Source organism: Myotis davidii, unplaced genomic scaffold (genome assembly GCF_000327345.1).
Source record: "Myotis davidii unplaced genomic scaffold, ASM32734v1 scaffold370, whole genome shotgun sequence".
NCBI classification, from domain to species: Eukaryota; Metazoa; Chordata; class Mammalia; order Chiroptera; family Vespertilionidae; genus Myotis; species Myotis davidii.
The window spans coordinates 9,184,791-9,206,880 of record NW_006288615.1 but is presented as its reverse complement, the minus strand read 5'-3'; the positions used below and the strand labels follow the sequence as shown (position 1 = coordinate 9,206,880).

The 22,090-nt window shown below is 38.3% G+C and overlaps 1 protein-coding gene and 2 pseudogenes across 3 annotated transcripts in view; 2 read left to right on the top strand and 1 right to left on the bottom strand.

Moving 5' to 3' along the window:
- The window catches only part of DNAJC10 (DnaJ heat shock protein family (Hsp40) member C10), a 36,812-nt gene extending 30,206 nt beyond the window's left edge, over positions 1–6,606 (top strand). For 2 of the 3 annotated variants that reach the window (XM_015561952.1, XM_006760547.2), the window contains 3 exons: positions 1–21; positions 3,080–3,184; positions 4,282–6,606. In XM_015561952.1, the coding sequence (XP_015417438.1) occupies positions 1–21; positions 3,080–3,184; positions 4,282–4,293 (138 nt within the window). In that variant the 3' untranslated portion in view covers positions 4,294–6,606. Of the gene's footprint in view, positions 26–3,079; positions 3,185–3,878; positions 4,004–4,281 lie in introns of those variants that run through there. The other variant, XM_015561951.1, reaches the window with a different exon arrangement.
- A 66-nt stretch (positions 6,607–6,672) lies between these two features.
- Positions 6,673–12,426, bottom strand: LOC102765109 (annotated as a pseudogene).
- A 6,503-nt stretch (positions 12,427–18,929) lies between these two features.
- The window catches only part of LOC102764819, a 24,958-nt pseudogene continuing 21,797 nt past the window's right edge, over positions 18,930–22,090 (top strand).

The following is a 22,090-nucleotide window of genomic DNA, read 5'->3' as shown; positions in this document are numbered from 1 at the left end:
TTTCCCTACGAAAGATCAAAGGTACGTACAGGTTTTTCCTCCATGTTCCTTTCCTTTAGCAGGCCAAGCTCAAAAGATTTGTTGTTTGGACTGAGTAATGCTCTTTTCTAGTTTCTTTTCCCTTTGTCATTATCTTATTGCATATTATTGAAACACGGTCCTTCCTTCTTATATATACACTAAATGATTTTGAAAGGTTTTGTGTCTCACAATTGATATGGTCTCCGTTGCCTTAAAATGTTTACACTCATTAATAGGAAAATTACTCAAGAGACAAACCAAAATACTAATAGTGGTTTTCTATGGGTGATAGAATTCGAGGTAATTATTTACTTTCTGTGAAGTTTTATATTTCCTACTTTTATAGAGTTAACATATAGTACCTTTATGATTAACTAGAGGCCCGGTGCACTACCTTCGGGCGGGGGGGGGGGGTCACTCAGCCTGTCCTGCACCCTCTCCAATCTGGGACCCCTCAGGGGATGTCCGACTGCCCTGTGGGATCAGGCCTAAACCAACAGTCAGACATCCCTCTCACAATCCAGGACTGCTAGCTCCTAACCACTCACATGCCTGCCTTCCTGATTGCCCCTAATCACTTCTACCTGCCAGCCTGATCGCCCCCAACTGCCCTCCCCTGCCAGCCATCTTGTGGCGGCACGAGGACCACCTAGGTTTTTATTAGTATAGATTTTTTTCCAGGAAAGGATAGTATACTATCCTTTTGAAATAACCAGAGTATTTATCTTATGGAATCTTTATTAATGAATGATTTAGGCTATAAAAGTTGGTGCAGTCATAATTCCTTTTTTATAGGTCCATAACTTTTTTTTTTCCCCCAACAAGAAACTAGACATCTAACCAGTGGGTCTTAAAATTCAAATTCAGGTGATAACTTTTGTGATTACTAATACAAAAGCATATGTCTGGCCCTAGCCAGGTTGCTCAATTGTTAGAATGTGGTAACAATATGCCAAGGTTGCAGGTTCAGTCTCTGGTTATGGCACATACAAGAATAAGCCAATGAATGCATGAACAACAAATCAATGTTTGTTTTTCTCTCTTCCCCTCCCACCCCCCCCTTTCTCTAAAAAAATAAATAAAATGTTTAAGTGTACGTGCATCGGCCAGTGTAATTGCTAACTGGAAGTACTTGTGACCTTTGCTGTCTTCCCAAGTAAGAGAGTGACATTATTGGCACTAGATCTATGAGAAAATATTTTCTTTGTGCTATATTCATGTTTTCTGATAAAACATGAAATTAATAATTTAAAATATTTTAATATAAACTTTTTGAGAAAGAATATCTGATTAAGGTCTCATTATTTATTGGTAATTATAATACATTTTTAAATAGAGCCAAATATTTAAATAGATAAATTAAATGGTGAATTTCAGAAATCTAGAATTGTCAGACATTTAGATTTTTCAGTGAAGGATTTTGATTAGTCCAAGCAGCTAACTGTTTTAAGAACAGCATAGGGTAAGCATCACTTGAGAGAGAAAATGTTTTATACCTGAGGCTGAATCTTCATTCCTTTGGAATCACTAGCTTTGCTTCCCAATTCTCAGAACAGCTGAGAAGCGGGTGACATCATGTCAAATGATGTTAGAGAAATATCAATAAAATGACCAATCATAGAAATGATCAGGCCATAGAGGAAGCTCTTTGAAAATATTGCCCAGCTTAGGTGGCTCAGTGGTTGAACAGCGACCTATGAACCAGGAGGTCACAGTTCCATTCCCGATCAGGGCACATGCTCCAGTTGCAGGCTTGATCCCCAGTGTAAGGCATGCAGAAGGCAGCCAATCAATGATTCTCTCTCATCATTGATGTTTCTCTCTCTCTCTCTCTCTCTTCCTCCCTGAAATAAGTAAAAAATATATATTTTTTGGAATATAATAAACAACATAAATTGATGAACAAAAATAGAACCAGAGACATAGAAGCATCGAACAGACTGTCCAACCTATGAGGGAAGGTGTGGGGTGAGGGGCTAAGAGACCAAAGAACCTGTATGCATGCATATGAGCATAACCAATGGACACAGACAATAGGCAGGTGAGGGCATGTGCTCATAATATATATTTTTTGGAATATAATAAACAACATAAATTGATGAACAAAAATAGAACCAGAGACATAGAAGCATCGAACAGACTGTCCAACCTATGAGGGAAGGTGTGGGGTGAGGGGCTAAGAGACCAAAGAACCTGTATGCATGCATATGAGCATAACCAATGGACACAGACAATAGGCGGGTGAGGGCATGTGCTCATGTGCTGTGGGGTGGGAGCGGCCGGGGAGAGGTCAATGGGGGAAAAGGGGGTCTCATGTAATACTTTTAACAATAAAGAATTTAAATTAAAATACATATATATCACACACACACATATATTTAAAAAAAAAGAAAATATGATGTTACCATATGTCTAGAGGAGTCCAGAGGACAGATTAGGACCCAGAGTATCCCTGTCCGAACTGAAAGGCAGGGTTGGCACCCAGAAGTCCAGGCTAGAGGAAGAGGCCAAAGTAGAATGATGATTGGAATAAACAGCAATGCAAACCCAGATGGGCAGTTATATGACGAAACAAAATCCTAACACATAATTGTGGGGTTCTCTCCAGGAGGAATGAAACAGGTGGCTCCAGATCCCAAGGGAGCAGAGTTGGTCACATGCACCTGTCCCCTCCCAGCCACCTTCCTGCTGTGGGCAGAGGAGAGCCAGGAGATAGGCATTGCTTTCCCAATGGTTAGTCAGTCATGGTTTTGTCTGTGTCAGAGACTGTGTTAGATTAGAATGATTTTAGTCCTCTGGGCATATCTTTTCTTACACAGTTTAAATGTTTCCAGGCATTTGGAGTTAATGCATATTTCCCACGTTCTCATAACAGTATCAGTATTTATTTCAGGTAAATAATGGGTTAACTGTGCTTTTGTAGCATTATTTCCTTGAAGAAATTTGAGTTTCGAGCACTTAGAATTTTAAGGACTATTTTATTCAAGTTTCTGAGGTACAAATGTCATGTTTTGATTAGATACTTAAAAGATTATAAGAAAAGTGTTTTTAATTTTAGAGAAATATTGGGGGAGAGCAAATAGACTCCAGAGATGCAAAACAGATTGCTGCTTTAATATATGAAAAATTGGAAAATCTCCAAAAACATGGAATGAGAAATAAGGTAAGGACTAAGTCTAAAGCTGACTGCAAACATTATCTAAAGTTATTCTTCCTGTATTTTATATGTATGAATAAGCAGGGAAAATGAAGCTTCAAAAAATAGTAAGTAGTTGGAAATTCTTCTTTGGAAAATACGAGAATCAGAATGTAGCCTATAAACACTGAAATGCTTAGAAATTTGGACAAGTAAAATCACTTAAGAAATTATGGCTATAAATTATTTACATTTTGTTCAAATGTCAGTAAAACAGTGACTTGTTAGGAAAGGAATACATATCCTGGAGCCTCCTGACAGACACATTTGGATAGCAGATACTCTTCTGTTCTTATTTAGTCGGGATGTGTTGGAACCATGGACCGCCTGGCCTCTCCTTGATTTTTTAACCCATCAAGCAGTTGCAGCCTTTCTCCTGCTGCTTATTACTTTTCTTCTTTAAATCATGTCATTCTAGGGCACTTAGACCGAACAGTCCCTGAATGCTAGAGTGCCTCTGAATGGAATTTCATACAATTGCAGGAGGGTTCTTGGATTCCTTCCCTCCACAGTGAAAGGGCAGAAGAACAGCACAGCGCTGGCAAAGGGCTGGGGACACCTGGCTCCGCAGAATCATTAGAACTACAGACCCCAACTAGAAAGTCTGACAGCCTGCTTCGGGAATTATGTTTTCTCCAAGTCTAACAGTTAGGAAAGATAGTTATGAATCTTTATTTTCTTGGTTTCAGTAAACAAAAATGTTTTTCTGATAGTTTGTTCAGCTGTTTTCTCAAGATGTTTTGTGACTTTCTCATTAAACATTTGAGATAGCAAACACTGTTACTCATAAATCAAATATCATAACTGAAATTAAGTTAAAGAGCACATCAAAATATGACTTCGAATGTGTAAAGCTATAATCGGCCTGGGTCAGAACTATGTGATACCCTTTCCTCTACCATTGTTAGAGGTAGGAGAGGTTCTTATGTGGTGGGCTCATTAAATAAGAAATATAGAGTAATTATTTTTGAGAAGATAAGTTTGGTTAGCTTATACTATTTTATCTTGTTTTTAATATAATCTCATGTTTCTTTTTTCTTTCAATTACTTTTATATTGTTGAAGGATGAACTTTAATGATAGTGAAGATGAAGAAAAAGTTGGAAATTCTGACAAATGACATCAGAAGATATCTTTTTAGACTGTTACTACATTCATGGTGGGAATAAGTGAGCATTATATTGGACTTGTAATTGCACTGTCTAAATTCTATACAACATTGGTATGAATGAAAGGTCTGCAAGCTTTCTATAATGTGTCAGGTCATAAATATTTTAGGCTTTGTAGACCATATGCAGTTCTTTGTCACATATGCTGTTTTGCTTTGTTTACAACCCTTTGAAAAATATAAAAACCACTCTTAGCTGAGGGCCATCTACAAATAGACCACAAGTCACATTCAGCCATGAGCCATAGATTGCTGACTACTGGAAATGATGTTTGGGCTGGCTGGCTTGAACATGATTTTGCTCTGCTAGTGACTATGTCTAAGTGGTACAAAGTGAACTCTATCACTTAATGTGTTGTGGCTCACCTGAAAAAAGAGAACTTGGTTTTCAATCACCTGTTCTTCTAAAAATTCTCTGAAATTGATTCTCTAATCATATATTTCATTTTCAAAAAAATGTGATGTGGCAAAATAAACAGATACCCTATTTTCATGATGTATTATAGTGAAGTGATTCTTCATTCTTTTCTTAAAGGTTAAAGAATTAATTTTAATTTTCTACAGTTGAGAAAAATTTTTGTAACAGTGAGTAAGCAAATTCTATAGATTTCTACAGGATCCAGAAATTCCTTGAAAAAAAAATATGTACAGCAATTAACAGGTCACTGTAGAGTATCCCAAACATATGGAGCACTTAGAGTTCTATATTTTAAAGATACGTGTTAATTTATTTTCTAAATATTTTTCATAAAGGTTTTTCCTGTGATACTAAGTAACTTTTGAAGCATCTTTCTAATATTTATGTTTTTGCCTTTTGGGCTCTTTTGTTGTGTATCCTTTATTTCCATTTGCCTGTTTTTCTTCATAATTGTTGTTTTTCACTATTGTCTATTCTCTTCATTTTTCAAACAGGAAAAATAACTGCAGTTTCACTATAACTCATACTGATAATGTAGCCATTCCAATTATTAATTGGAGGCTATCATGTTCAGATAAATATTGGCACAATAACAAGTTATTTTTGTAAGAAAAGTATATAAATCTAAGAATGAGATCTTTTAGTTTCTCAGTTGTTCAGAATCAAATAATTATAATTCAGGGTATGTGCGATGGTAAAAATTCCAGTTGAGCAAAAAAGAGGTCATTGAATTTAAAAAATAAGTTTTCCCAAAAACCTATTAGGATTATGCTTTATTATATTGGAAGAGATTTGTTTTTTTAAATATCATTTTACCTCCTAACCCCAAAATGTCCTCATATTTTATAGCTCCGATTGATAGAAAAACATATTTTTTTATTTTCAAGTGTAACCCTATTCTTCATAGTCTCTCCCATGTTGTTTTTAGTGTATTCCTTAATTCCTTGTCTTAGACCTCATTTTACACATGTAGGCACATACAGAATAATTACCACTTTTAGCCTTAATTTACCACCACCTTTTTGAATTATGATCAGTAATGGCAAGTGCCTTTCATTTATTAAATTTTCAAAGCCTAGAAAATGTTTTGAATTGGCTTGTTTCTATAAGAAGCCTAAAATGGAATCCTAAAGAGGTCCTGGTAAATATTTACTGATTGCTGTACCAGGTATATGAATGCCAATGTGCTGGACACTGAGGAGTGGACGAACGGCCCAGTGTGTGATTCACAGTGCTGACGCTGAGTCCATAAACAAGGATGCAGGCACCTGTGTGCTACTGCCTATAAGTATCATCCAAACTTAATTGAAAAACATCTTAAACAGTAAATAAAATAGGAAAAATTATGTATCCTGTAACTTGGCCTAAGTCTGTGCCTGTGGAATCAGCTGTAAAGCCAGCACTATCTGGGAGTCATGTTAAGTAATGTGAATCCTGCAGTCACGTCAGTATCATTGGTATTTAAAGGACCGCTGACAGAATGAAAGGCTGTAATGGCCACATTCGTGCAGGAGAGCACCTCTAAAGATGCCATTTCTCTCAGCAACCTCATTGTTGTGTGCAGGTAGCCTCCGGTACCACACCATTCATTTCTAGCAGACCAGAGTGCATCTGTCAGGCAGTTATTTGAAAATGAGATACGTTTAAATATGTGATGATGTGAAACCATTTTGAATGTCTATTTTTGGTATTAATGATGCTTGCCTATCTCAGTTGTCCAGTTTTTAACATCTTTCATATCTTTTTTACTTAAAGTATGTGATTAAGATAAAGGGAAAATAAAATGAAATTATTGTATAATGACTTTTATATTGTAAAAGTTTTCTTTAAATTGGTTCTTTTTTAGTTTTGTTTCCTTGGGGGAAAGAAATTAATATTGTTAAACAACTAGGGTAAAAGTCTAGATTATCTATAAATGCAATAGAACAGGATCAGAATGGCTTCCATAGGGGCCTCAGTAGTAAAGGGATGTGATACTTTTGAGGGCTTTATGATGATACAACCTCCTGGGTATTTTAGCTCTCTGAAGAGAATGTTTACTCAAACGTTTACTCTGCACTACTACAGAATCAGCCATAACGTGCTTTCTGTAATGCTGATATACTTTTTGCAAGCCATGTATCTCTCAGTTACATTTTCCCAGTTGATTACATTCCAAATAGCTTTCAGATAATCAGGTCTGACATTTTTATACTGAAAGTAATAAGCATGCTCCCACACATCATTCCCCAAAAGTAGAATGAGATGAGACCTGTTCATTGAAGGGGATCCTGATTAGAACAAGCAGCAATCTAGAAGCATCCTTGCTCCTTATGGAAACCAAGCTAGCTCCCACCTGAGTGAGCCTTGAACGCCAGCAGAAACAGCTAAATGCAGTGAAGGAACCAGTCGTGTTGATGACTTCAGCAATTCCCCTTTGGGTTCTCCGCCACCACGAGGGCTCAGGTCTGACGAGAAGATGCTGGCTGATGTGGCCTCCACTGTTGAACGACAGGCAGGCTGAAGAGGCATTGGAGTGGCATTGTCACCCTCTCCGCGCCTCCCCGTGCTTGTCCGCGCCTCCCTGGTGTTCAGGTTGTTCACATAGGCAGTGTGGTGCTCGCTGTGGGGCAGCTGCATGATCCGGGCGTTGATGTGAGGCTCTGGGGCGCCGTAGTCACAGGGCAAGTCCGGGGGGTGGTGTGCTGACAGCCGGAGTGAACCAGTCGATTCTTTGTTTTCTAACAGTATTCAAAGCAGAAATTGTCTTTGCAGCACATTCATCAGAAAAGAAATGCTGCATGGTTTCCTATGGCGCACATTTACAAAGCTGCTTATATATGAGAAAGTGTTTAATGAGGAAGTAATATTTTTAAACCATTTTAATGGAAGTTTTGTATAATAATTAGTCTAGTTTTAATCTTTATGTCTACCAACAAACTCAGATAAAGGTCTTAAATTATACATATTCAGTGAAATAATACAAAGGTTAAATTAGCCCTGGCCGGTTTGGCTCAGGGGATAGAGCAAGGGTGGGCAAACTTTTTGACTCGAGGGCCACAATGGGTTCTTAAACTGGACCGGAGGGCCAGAACAAAAGCATGGATGGAGTGTTTGTGTGAACTAATATGAATTCAAAGTAAACATCATTACATAAAAGGGTACGGTCTTTTTTTTTTTTTTTTTTTTCATTTCAAATGGGCCGGATCCGGCCCGCAGGCCATAGTTTGCCCACGGCTGGGATAGAGCATCAGCCTGCAGACTAAAGGATCCCAGGTTTAATTCCGGTCAAGGGCACAGGCCCAGGTTACAGACTCATCCCCAGTAGAGGGTGTGCAGGAGGCAGCCAATCAATGATTATCTCTCATCATTGATGTTTTTCTCTCTCCCTCTGTCTTCCTCTCTGAAGTCAATAAAAATATTTTTAAAAAACAAAGGTTAAATTAACCTAATGTATATTAAATATTCTATAATACCTAAAGAAAATTCATTCTGAAGATGAAAAGGAAATAATATATCTGGAAGTATACACTTTACTCAGTGCCATAGAATAAAACTTAAATATACCCAAAATCTGGTGAATAAGCTTGTTTTCAAAATGAATAACAAAATTTAGGTCAACCACCAAGGTAAGTATAAATGTATTATATCTATATACATTATAGATATACATTTATACTGTATGTGTATATATATATGGTTAATAATATGCAAAGTGTTCAACCGGTCGCTATGATGCGCACTGACCGCCAGGGGGCAGACACTCAATGCAGGAGTTGCGGAGCTGCAGTGACTTGGCAGTGGCGGTTATCAGGAGATGCACACCAAAACCAGAGGAGAGAGTCCAATTCCTTGTGGGTGACGTGATTCCACCTTCGGCCTTGGGTTATGTTGTTGCTGGGGCACTGTCGGCCCCGAATCTGGTTTACTGCACACTTGTGTTTGTGTTCCACATCCTGTATGACAGCAACTTTGCAGAATGCCCTCTCACACTCCAGGACCCCTTGGGGGATGTAGGAGAGCCGGTTTGGACCCCATCCCCACAGGCCAGGCCGAGGGACCCCACCTACCTGAGGGATCTCTTGTTCACTCCACAGACGCCTTTCGAGACACCACAGCACCATCCCAGGTGCTGTCGGCAGAGGGAGGGACTGAGGGAAGTTGGCTCCAGGGCATGTTGGGCCATCTTGCCCAGTCCCGCCCCACCGGCCACCTTCTAATTAATTTCCTCTCAACGTGCACAAATCCATGCACCAGGTCACTAGTGTAAATATAAATTTGTTAGGGACCCACTGGCTCAAGTCATTTCTTTTAATGTTTAACAGTGGGTTTGCACTCATACTATGACCCAATCCTCATATTAGATATATTTTGAGAGGTAACTAACCAAAATTATGTTTGGGGCTGATGCCAAACTGGCCAATATCAATAGTGAATCCAACACTGTATTATTTAGTAGCCTGCTGTTCTGATATTTAGTAATCATTCAAAAGGGTCTGTGCTAATGTCCACATACAAAAAATATATATGCCATATTAATTACCTACTGAAGAAGTGAAAGAAAGTTTTTTTTTTAAAGAATGAATAGGTTCTAGTGTAAGATGGCAACGTAGGAGGTTCCTGAACTCGCCTCCTCTCATGAACACACAAAAACTACCTACATACAGAACAATTTTCTCTTAAAGGAATGCAGAAACTAGAGTGACTACTGGGAACAAGAAAAAACCCACAATGAAATGGTTAGGAGCGACAGACACACAGGGTATTAAACCCACCTCTGGTGTAAAGACACAACTAGAACAAAATTCATGGCTTCCAGTTTCTCAGAGGAGCAAAGGTTTGAACCTCACATCTGGTGCCCCAACTTTCTGTGTGATAAGCCTATTTGCAATCTCCAGTGCTTCAACCTGAGGGGCTGGCTTTTAATTTAACACACATCTAGGAGCTGCCTGCAGTACTGTGCAGAGAGCACAGAGGACAGCACTATCTTTGTGCTGTCCCTCTGCCTCGCTCCAGGTGGCTGTACTTTCCAGAAAAACTTTTGCACATATCTAGCACCCCAGCATCTGTGACCATACAGGGGACAGCCTTTGATCACCTGGTGACCAAGTGGTGTTTAGATTTGCTGATCCCACAGGCCTGTAGCAAATAAAGACAGTTCTTAACTGGTTAGCCCCCAGGGCTCGGTGCAGAGAGCAGACAGGAAGCACCCATCTCCCACTCTTCCCTGACAGCAGCTTAGGTATATTTACATACTTTAAAGGCTGCAGCCAGCCCTGGCCGGTTTGGCTCAGTGGATGGAGTGTCGGCCTGTGGACTGAAGGGTGGTGGGTTTGATTCCAGTCAGGGGCATATCCCAGGGTTGCAGGCTTGATCCCCAGTGGAGGGCATGAAGGAGGCAGCCAATCAATGACTCCCTCTTATCATTGATGTTTCTATCGCTCCTTCTCTGAAATCAGTAAATTTACATTGTATACACACACACACACACACACACACACACACACACGCTGCTGCCAGAGGGTATGGCTTCCAATCAGCTTGTATCTAGGTGCTGAGATCCTGCCCTTTGGAACATTGGCAGGTTTTGGCACATCCTCAGCTACGGGGAGCCTATTAGAACAATGAAAGCTGCATGGACAATCACAAAGTTTGAGAGATAGCCAAGAACTAGGGTAGGGTTGAACAATAAAGTTCATCTCCTACACCACTCCTTCAAGACAGAAAAGTAGCCTGTTTTTGTTTGTTTTAATATATTTTATTGACTTTTTACAGAGAGGAAGGGAAAGGGATAGAGAGTTAGAAACATCGATGAGAGAGAAACATCAATCAACTGCCTCCTGCACACCCCCCTCTGGGGATGTGCCCGCAACTAAGGTACATGCCCTTGACCAGAATCACACCTAGGACCTTTCAGTCCTCAGGCCGATGCTCTAACCACTGAGCCAAACCGGTTAGGGCAGTGGACGGCCAACTGCGGCTCACGAGCCACATGTGGCTCTTTGGCCCCTTGAGTGTGGCCACGAAGTTTCAAATGCACTGTATGTGCACGCCCACACGTGGTATTTTGTGGAAGAGCCACACTCAAGGGGCCGCAATTTGCCGACCACTGGGTTAGGGCATCATGTTGTTTAATCTCCATATATGTGTGATTTTTCTAGTTTTCTTCTTGTAATTGATTTCTGACCATAATTGTATGAAATTAGAAAAGATGCTTGATGTGATTTAAAACTACTTAAATTTATTAACCCTTGTTTTGTGCCCTAACATATAATCTATTTTAGAAAATCTCCCCTGTGCCCTTGAGAAGAATGTATATTCTGCTTTTGGATGGAATATTTTGTGTCTCTTTCCCCTTGCGACAGCGTGGAGGGACTTGGATGGACCTGGAGATTATTGTGCTAAGTGAAATAAGCTGACAGAGAAAGACAAATATCACATGATCTTACTTATATGTAGAATCTAATCAACAAAATAAACTGACAGACAAAATAGGTCCAGAGACATGGATGCATAGAACAGGCTGACAGACCTCAGAGCAGGGGAAGGTGGGTGGGAAGAGATTATCCAAAGAACATGTATGCAAATACGCATAACCCATGGACATAGACAATAGTGTGGTGAAGGCCTGGGAAAGGGTGGGAACTGGGTGGAGAGGTGCAAAGAGGGGGAGAAATGGGGGATATCCGTAATATTGTCAACAATTCCACTTCAAGATATTTATCCAAAGAAATAAAAAACACCAATTCAAAAATATACAGGCACTTCTATGTTCATTGCAGCATTATTTACTTACAATAGCCAAGATATGGAAGCAACCTAGGTGCCCATTGGTAGGTGAATAAAGAAGATTTAGCGGTATACGTATAGAATGGAATATTAGCAATAAAAAAATGAAATCTTGCCTTTTGCTCAGATACAGAGAACATTTTGATGGTTGTTAAATAGGGAGGGGTTGGGGGATGGGTGAAAAAGGGAAGGAATTAAGATCTACAAGTTGAGGGTTATAAAAACAGTCACGGGGTTGTAAAGTACAGCACAGGGTATATAAGCAATAATATTATAATTATGTAAGTTATGTAAATGTCTAATCGCTATGTTGTACACCTGAAACTAGTATAATGATAAATGTCAGCTACAACTGAAAAATAAATTTTTTTAATCCTTCAGTAATTCATTCTCTCTCAAGTCACCAGGGAATATAAGACTCAATAACATGGTATATCAAAAGGCTTAAACCTAAGTCACCCTGTCATGGCTTTAGAAAGATAATTTTGTGCATTCACTATAATAAATTTGAAATGCAGAAAAATACCTATTTTACTACAGAGATTACATAAATTTTAGAATTTCTTCTGCTGATGTGTCTGATATAAACTTAGAAAAAGCCTAAATAATAAATTTCTACTTCCTCACCAATACAGGGCTGGGAAAAAGCAGGTTCACAGTTGTGAGTACATGAAACGGTTTATTCTTGTATTATTTATGTATTTGTTTGTTTATTGTGTTATTTATTTCTATTGTTTTTATACAAACAACTGTTAACTTACTTTTGCCTACCCTTGTATTTACAGTTATCATCTCTGAAGATAGAAGCCATGGCTTTCTTATTTCCTGCTCTGTTTTCAGAAGCTAGCACATACATGTACAGTGTATATTCTAAACCAGAAATATTATACTATATTGTTAAACTTGTTTAGAATTAATTTGCAGTAATTCAATTATGATAAAAAATTATTGGCTAGAAGTTATTTTATGCTTTAAAAGTTGTAGCTGATGGTCTAGAAATTTAATTAATTAGCAAGTGTTATAATGCTTAGGGGGTATTATAGTAAATATTGTGGAAACTTTTCTTAGAAATTACTTTTATTGTATACTTAAAGTAGCTTTGCCTAGTAAGAAAGTACTTATTCCTTTGAAAGGAACTTTCTGAAATAACTTTTATGGCTTCATTTTTTTTTTAATAAAAGTGATAGACTTCCCTGAATGATATTTATCAAAAACCACATCAGGCGCCAGTAGAGGGCAGTAAAGAATAAGGAGAGACATAGAAGATACTTCATTACTTAGAAAATGCTGTTTCTACCTCAGTAGTGAATGAGAATTCACACAGACTCATTTACCTTTATTTTTCACTAAAAAGATCCTGAATGTCCATTACATACATTTGACTACAATAAATTGTTAAGAAACTAACACTATTTTTATTATAAGTCCAAAAGTTTATAATCTGCTAAATAGCAAATAAGAAATATTCAAATGTGTGAATGATATGAAAGAATAAATTCAAGAAAGTCATATAGGCACAAATGATATGTATATTGAGGCTCAACTTCTCATGAATTATTTCCACCAATGAAAATGGCTTCGCCCTAATTCGTTTTGGCTCAGTGGATAGAGTGTCGGCCTGCGGACTGAAGGGTCCCAGGTTAGATTCCAGTCAAGGGCATGTACCTTGGTTGCAGGCACATCCCCAGGAGGGGGTGTGCAGGAGGCAGCTGATAACTGTTTCTCTCTCATCGATGTTTCTAACTCTATCCCTCTCCTTTCCTCTATGTAAAAAATATATATTTTTTTAAAAGAAAATGGGTTCTAGATAACTTGTATATATGGATTGCTATTAAGAAACCGTAAAACATTCATTAAATTGTACTAATAATACTTTAATTTTGTATCCAAAAGTCTCCTTAGAATTTTGGTGTTTTTAGTAGTATTTTAATTCAGGAAAAAAGAGGCTCACTGTTAGATCTAAGAAATGAGTTCCCTAGATTCTAGCTCTGGTTCAACTACTTACTAAGTCTAAGTTTAGACAAACTGCTAACTTCATCTCTATACCTTGATCAACTCATCTGCTAAACAGTGAAATATCTCTTCTACCTACTTCATCAGGTAGTCATGTAGGTAAAATGAGACAATGTGTCTTTTTAATTAGCATACACCAACAACAAAAAAAGAAATGTGAGAAATTTTGTAAGGCATGACATCATTTCTTAATGGAAAAAAAAAAAGAAAACACACACACACAAAAAAACACAAGAAATAAAAATAAAAACAGGGAACGTTAACCTATAGATTGAGAGAGAAATGAAAGAGAAAGGCTTTTTGACTCATATCAGTCAAAGACAATGTGTGGACTTTATTTGGATTTGAACAAACTGCAAAAATATTTATGAAACACCTGGGACTATTTAGAATACTAATTGGATATTTGATATTAATCGAGTGTTGTTTTGGGAAGGGGGATTGTATTTAGGTGTGTTCATGGTATTTGCAAAATGATAATGTCTGGGATTTGCTTTAAAATAAGCCAATGACCAGGATGTGGGGAGATAAAGGAAAAAATAATCTAGGGGCTGGAGGTGGTTGTTAAATGAAACAAGAATGACTATATCTTGTTAGGCATTACAGCTGAATAATGGAGAAACAGGAGCTGATTATACTCTTCTACTTTTTCTATTTGAAATTTTCCATAATAAAGTTTTTAAAGAACTAATTTCTTAAAACACACACACACACACACACACATACACAAAATGTTGTCTAAGATATTAGTGAAATTTTATGTAGAACCCCAAATGACAAATTTATAATCATCTGTCAGAAAAATTTGTTTACTGAATTAGAAGAGGTAGGAAAATTACAGGAGAAAAAAATGGAATTGGTTGGCACTAAGCAGGACTATTTTGGAAGAGAATATGTGCAATTCATTTTCCTTTCATTACTCCCTCCCAACTTGGAACCTTGGAGCCATTTCGCTATTTAGAGCCTATGTGATTGGCTCAAGCTATCAGAATGCTGGAAAATTATGATCCTGCTTCCTCACTCAGGTCAGAAGACTGAATTCTCAAACACAAAGAATCGACTAGAGATTGTCTAGTCAAAACTGAAGACTGGTAATACACTGAGGTCTCACTATCTTCTGAAAGGGCGATCGAACCGAATGTGCCTGGTGGGGTATGTTCCTAGCGTGGCCTCTGCCGCTCCCAAGGCATTCCCCTGAATCCATCAACCTCTTTCTCAACAGCTTAGTATTATTCTCTCAGTGTTGCTTCTATACAAAACCTTGTGCATATAAAAAAACAGACTTTGTCCCTATAAACAGCTCTTTAAGAGAGTTTTGTGTACTGAGTAGCAGCCATCCCAGATGATTCTAAATAATATTACTCATTTAAAAAAAACATTAAACCCAAGGTGCTATAGATACAACAGTAAGTAGTTGTGCAATGATTGCATGAAATAGACTCAGGATTCAAGTCTGGAATTCATGTACACCCCAAACCCCTCGACTCCTTCCATGTTCCCATAATGTTTTCCATAGAGGCTGTACCATTTCACTTCCCCACCAACAGTGCACAAAGGGTTCCAATTTCTCTAATCTTCACCAAACTTTGCTATTTTCTGTTTGATAGTAGATATCTTTTTAAAAATATATAGTTTTAGTGATTTCAGAGAGGAAGGGAGAGAAACAGCAATGATGGGAATCATTGATTGGCTGCTTCCTGCACGCCCCTACTGGGGATGGAGCCCGAAACCCCGGCATGTGCCCTGATGGGAAATTGGACCAGGAATTGAACTGTGACTTCCTGATTCATAGGTGGCTCAAGCACTGAGTAGCAGCCGAGCTGATAGTAGATATCGTAATGAATGTGAGCTGATGCCTTGTGGTTTTGAGTTGCACTTTTAGAGTACTGTGATTAATACTTTTTTCCATATCAAAATATTTTACGAGAAGTTATCGAATTTATATTTTCAAACCTTGCTTCATAGTATTTTCCCATCTGAATGTCTTTTTCATCCTCTATCTCATCCTTTAAACCCAACTTTGCCTTCCTCTGTGAAGACTTTGCTGACCTCTTCACACTGATTTTTGAATTTCTAAAAGTATCTCACTCTCTACCATATAACTTAGTTTATATTAATAAAAAACATAAGCTTTTATTTAGCCTCATATTATTCTCCAATTATGTCATGTGTTATCTACCAACGTAGATTGTTAGATCTTTAAGAACAAAAGAAATTTCTTTTTTCCTTATAACCTTTAAGAGATGCTGAAGTACTTTAGGGTGCTGAACACTTGGTAGTTGATTCATTTAGTTTGCATGACTTTCTGTCTGTGAAATTTGAGTTTACAGAGTAAACACTTTGTCTTCATAAAACTGAATTATATATAGTCTAGAGGCCCAGTGCACAAAATTCGTGCACTTGGCGGGGGTTGTCCCTCAGCCTGGCCTGCACCCTCTCCAATCTGGGATTCCTCTCACAATCCAGGAACATTGGCTCCTGACCACTCACCTGCCTGCCTTCCTAATGCCCCCATATGCCCTCCCCTGCCAGCCTGATTGCCCCAACTGTCCTCCCCTGCCGGCCTTGTTGCCCCTAACCACCTGCCAGCCTGATCTCACCCCTAACGGCCTCTGCCTCGCCCCCCATTATCATGGCTTTGTCCGGCAGGAAGTCAGATGTCCAGAAGATGGCCAGTTGACCTGGTTAATTAGCATATTACCCTTTTATTAGTATAGATGTGTTAAAATCTGCTATATAATGTCAAAAGTAAAAGCCATTGTCTAATGAAGCATGTTTTCCCTTTCTTAAAATAAATGAGAACAGTAATAATTGTGCCTTGCAACACCAACAAACACCTTAGATGTTTAATGTGTGTGTGTGTGTGTATATATATATATATATATATATATCTGATACATATGTGTGTGTGTGTGTGTGTGTGTGTAATGTCTTTATTCTCTATCTTACTTCTTCCAAATAACCATATTCCTTTCTCCTCTACTAACTTTACTTTCTTCCGTTGTGAATATCTGGTATTTGACTTTTTCTCAAGTAAATATTTTTTAACATTCTTCATTTGGGATAAAATATACCATATAAATCCAATGAATAAATACCCCCACACAGATCTGCCCTACATGAAATATGTTCCCTCAGCTGTTGGCCAATTCATCCATTATGGGATCAAGCCATAAAAAGTGAATCCAGGCAGTAATTCTCCAATTAAAGAAATTCTAGAGTTTAGTTTTAGTCCTGAATCATAACTAGTTGGCAACAAAAGCTGGCATGCCTTGGTGTGAATAAGCCTTAACAGAAAAACTCCTCACCCAGCCTCAAGATGGACTGCTATTATCCAGTAGGTCTTAACATTTAAGGGAGAAATGTATTCAGGTGGCCATTTATACACAGTATTTTTAAATACCATTTTGGCCAAATTACTATCAAAAGAGTGCTGTCAAGTGAAAATTTAAAAAGCCAGTAATGTCTTGAATTTTAAAAGCTCAGCCCAGCAAGAAGTCAATGTGTGTCCTGACACTATGCTGGGGGAAATAGATTGGTCCATGATGATTAGCAGATCATTAGCTGTTAGCAGAATATTGGCCAAACCTGCTTCAATTCTATGTCTCACCTTCAAGATACTCTTCAAACTGGCCTCCTCCATGAAATTTCCCTTGACAAATGAAATGTGGCTCCACCAACGACTGCTTTATTCTACCTCTCATTTGTTTTCTGACTAATAAATCCAGCATCCAGGCATTCAAATTGTATGTTCTAAGAGGCTCAAATGTAATGTGGATAAGACACCTCAAAAACCAAGAAGCTAGTAATTATAATATTTAAAGAGGTTTCTAGTTAGAATATTTAGTATCATGTCTTAATTAATTGCAAAATGGGTATAAAATAGATATTGAAAAGTCAAAATGTATCTCACATTTCAACTATGGAAGTTAAAAGTGTTTGCAAATTATATTGTGCATTTAACAAAGTGTGGAAGATATGAATTTTAAATTAAACTCTAAACAATATTCTAGAGAGTCAGAAAATTTGATTCTAACCATTCACCTTGTAAGTTTAGGCTTGTTTATCTGTCTGTTGCCCAGCCCTAAACTACCTGAACCTTGAAGACTAGGACTGTGTCTTATTCACTTTTGATCCGTGGACTCAGCTTTCAATATGTATTTGGAGAACAAATGAATAAAATTTAAAATTATGTTCACAAGTCCATTTATAAGAAATCCGCACAAATGTATATAAACTACCAATAAACAATTATTCTTTAAACTTTATGCTGTAATCTTTTACAGTTTTCATTAAAATTACATGCATCAGCTACAGTATATGTTTTATTGAATTAACCAAGATTACTCTAGTGTGGCTTTGGCCAGGTAGCTCAGTTGCTTAGAGGATCATCCCAATACACCAAGGTTGTGTGTTTGATCCCCAGTCAGGACACATATAAGAATCAACCAATGAATGCATAAATAGGTGGAACAATAATCTCTCTCCCTCCCTCCCTCCCAACCTTCCTTTCTTCTCTCTCTCTCTCTCTCTCTCTCTCTCTCTCTCTCAATTAATTTAAAGAGATTACATTAGTGCAGTTGTTTATCTTTATAAGGGGGTTTTGAACAGGATAATATTTTATAATCCAAAAATAAAGTAAAAGACACATTCAATTTCTTTTTTCCCCTCAAAGCTTTTCGTTAGCATGTTACCAACCCTAATAGGATTGATTGATTGATTTCTTTTATAGCTTCCTGTTTGGTCCCTCAACTTAATCTCCAAAAAGTCCCATTTAATGGATTTATTGTTTAAACTGTCTCATTTTTTGAAAGAACAACTCTTTACATTCCACAATTACAGACCTATTGGCTTACAGCAGTCCATCTAAAATGCATGCCAGTTTCTTTCTTGAATTCATATCATTCAACAAAAATTTATTGAGCACTTACAAGGTACTAGGCTTTGTTCTAGTTATTTAAGATGCTAAATTAATTTCTTGACCTCATGAAGATTTTATTCTGGCAGGGAGATATAGATAATAAACACAACATAAGGAAACGTTATAGTATGTTAGAAGGAATATGTCTGGAATTTTTTTTAAAAAAGGTAGAACAGGGTCAGAGAGACTAGAAGAGTACAGAGCAGAAGCAGAAGGGTTGCAGTATTGAAAGGGGTGGGAAAGGGTAGGTCATTGTAAGGACTTTAACTTTTTTTTAATTATTTATTTATTTATGTATTTATTTATTTATTTATTTAGAGAAAGAGAGCCCAAAAGAAGATCCTAAAATCTTCCAGAGAAGTAACACACACACAGACACCACGAGTTTCCTACAGAAGAACAAGAATCAGACTGTAATTGGAACTATGGATATACTGGAAGAATGTGTAGGAAAGCATTCCAAGTCCTGAGGGGGAAAAGATTTGCAACCTAGAATCCTATACATATCTACCCAGACACAAATAGTCAGAAAATAAAAATAGTCTTTCTTACATGGTTGGTTGATGGTATGCCTCCTCTAAATGGGGCATACATAAAATGCATGAGATCCAGGAAAAAATGACTCCAACCCAAGAGAACAATGAAGCAAATCATAGGACAACTGCTGTGCAGGAGGACTAACGACCTGTGTCACATTGTAGTTAGAGAGAGGGGCCCTGGGAGAGCAGTCTCTGAGGAAGGAGGAGGCCGTAGGGCATATCCATGTTTGCGGTCTTGGAAAAAACTTTGAGTGTGTAAGAAACTTTTGGTGGGGTATAGAAATGCAGAATGCAATCAGACTCTGTAATCATAGCATTAAACCCACAGAGTAAGAAATATAATTTGAGCCTACTCTTTGGCTTTCCAGTGAGCTATGTTTTTTCTAAAATATAGAAATAAATTTGTCATAAAAAATAGAAAGAAGAAGGGAAGTCCTGCTGCAGCCGGAACCCCATCCTACTCAGGGGAGTTGGCAGATATTCCTGGTTGGCTATGTATTCCCAAAAGGCCATGCACATGAGGAAGGATTCAGCAGCTAAAACCAGGAATGAAAATAAAAGGAGAGAGAAAGTTCTTGCTACTGTCACAAAATTAGTTGGTGGCGACAAGAATGGTAGTATTGGAGTGGTTAAACTTCGAAAAACCCCTAGATATTATCCTACTGAAGATGGGCCTCAAAAACATGTGAGGAAATCCAGGCCAGCATCACCCCCAGGACCATCCTGATCATCCTCTCTTGGTGCCACAGAGGCAAGAGGGTGGTTTTTCCAAAGCAGCTGAGCAGTGGTTTGTTACTAGTGACTGGATCTCTGTCCCTTAGTTGAGTTCTTCCACGTAGAACACACCAGAAATTTGTCATCACCACCTCCACCAAAATTGGTATCATTGTGTGACAATCCCCAAACATCTCACTGATGCTTAATTCAGGAAGAAGAGCTATGCAAGCCCAGACACCAGGACGGTGAGCTCTTCGACCCGGAGAAAGAGGAACACAAGATGACAGAGCAGCGCATGGTTGACCAGAAAGCCGCGGACTCACACATTCTGCCCAAAATCAAAGCTGTACCTTAGCTCCAAGGCTACCTCTGCTCTGTTTGCTCTCACAAATGGGCTTTATCCTCACAAACTGGTAATCTACATTTCTTACAAAGAACCTAATTACATAACTGATCTATTTAAAAAGTCATGTCTCTATATTTACTACTTTGGTTTTATTTTTAAGTTTGAAAATTTTAGGAGTCCTTTATTGAGATATTTCCAATTACCAAGGTAGGTATTTGATTGCACCTGCTTTAAGAATTCCAGATTGCAATTCTCTGTCGGGAATTTTTTGCAATTGTCCATGGGAAATATTTTGATCTCCACAAAGTCATTTTGGTTCCAAATATTTTGAGGCTGGTCAACACCCCAAATTCTATTCTGTTCAATATGGTTCAGTACCAAGTGCGTGGCCCTCTGGTCACACAGTACCCTTGCATTTCCTCAACTTTCACAAGAAAATCCATCCTTCACCCAGCTCAGTTGGCTGATGAAGCTATACCTCCATACTCACCAACAGCATAGAAGAGTGGCACTCAGGCCCTGGTCAGGAAATAACCTCAAACTCACTACCACTCCAAGTTTTACAAAAGCTCAATTGAGAGAAATAATAATTACAGACAGTGGCTGTAATTATTACAGCCACTGTGGGATCTACAGTCCATTCTTCCCTCTAAATAGTCTACAATGTTTTCCTAAATTAAGCCAGGCCAGCAGCGATCCACAGACCTGACCACATCTTCTGAAATCCCCACCCCTGCCGAATTGCCTTTTACTGAATTTGGCTTGGGTGCTGGTTATACATTATGACACAGTGAAGGATGTTGTAAGAAACAGCCCTATGAAAACCTGTCAGCCTGACTGGAGAATAGTGTCCACTTCATTACATAGTGGCTTCTTTGTGAGAATTTACAAGAGAATTTTCTCCCTGGTCTCCCAACCAGAAATAATTATGCTACTCTTGAGCAACTAGCTTGTTTTTTTATCTCCTAAACACTGTGAATCATGTAACTGATCACTTTTTCCTTCTCAATTTTGTCTGCCAAAAATCTTAGAGGTAAATCTGTGGTCGGTCGCTAGCGGGACTGCAGGACCTTACAATTTCTACTTTGTGTGTTAACCTCATTTCCAGCTTCATTGTTGAATCAGGAAAGCATCATGGAGCCAGAGTGCCCAGTGTGAGCCCAGAGCTGTACCACTCGCTGCTTATATGGCCTCAATCACTCCTCCAGGCCTCACTTACCTCCCTGTAGAATGGGGAGGATAATAGTACTGATCCTGTGGGTTGTTGTCAGGATTAAATGAATTCACATATGCAAAGTGCTTAGAATAGTGCCTACCACCTAGCAAATGGTCTATGTTTAGGCATTATTATTTTTATCTCGCCTTTTCTACTCTCACTTTTGCTTTATATTGATTTCCTCTTCCACCATTTTTAATGTATTTGTTCTTATTGCATGTATATAAATGTAAGCCACCTTAAATGTTTTCTGGAACTAGGTATAAACAAAAGCAAATCAGCACAAAAATTGCCAAAATATATGCAGCAACTGAGAATAAATTAGAAGTAACCAATATGATAATATTGATTTTTATAAGAAATAAACTTGCCTAACACCACAATATGGATTATCACCTAAATAAGCTTTAATCTAGCATCTTTCAGAATCTACTCTAAGTCTAATCATGCCCTGATTTTATCCTAATTACAATTGGTTTTGACGCTGGGTTTCTGTGAGAAAAGGCTCCCCCTTTATGCCACATCACCGTTCCAAGAAGGAAGACTACATGAAACTCTTAGTCAGTAGACAAGCTCATAGGAAAGGGGTTTCTCTGCTTCCTCCTTGCTGACATGAAGGTCTGCACCTCCGAAGAACTATCCCTCTGGCTGCTCAGCTGAAAAGGCACGGCCTCCCTTCTTCCCTGTGAGTGTGGAAACCGTTCACTCAGGTAGAAGTCAGATGCCTGACAAAGAAAGATGTAGGACAGAAAAGGATGTTGTTTAAAC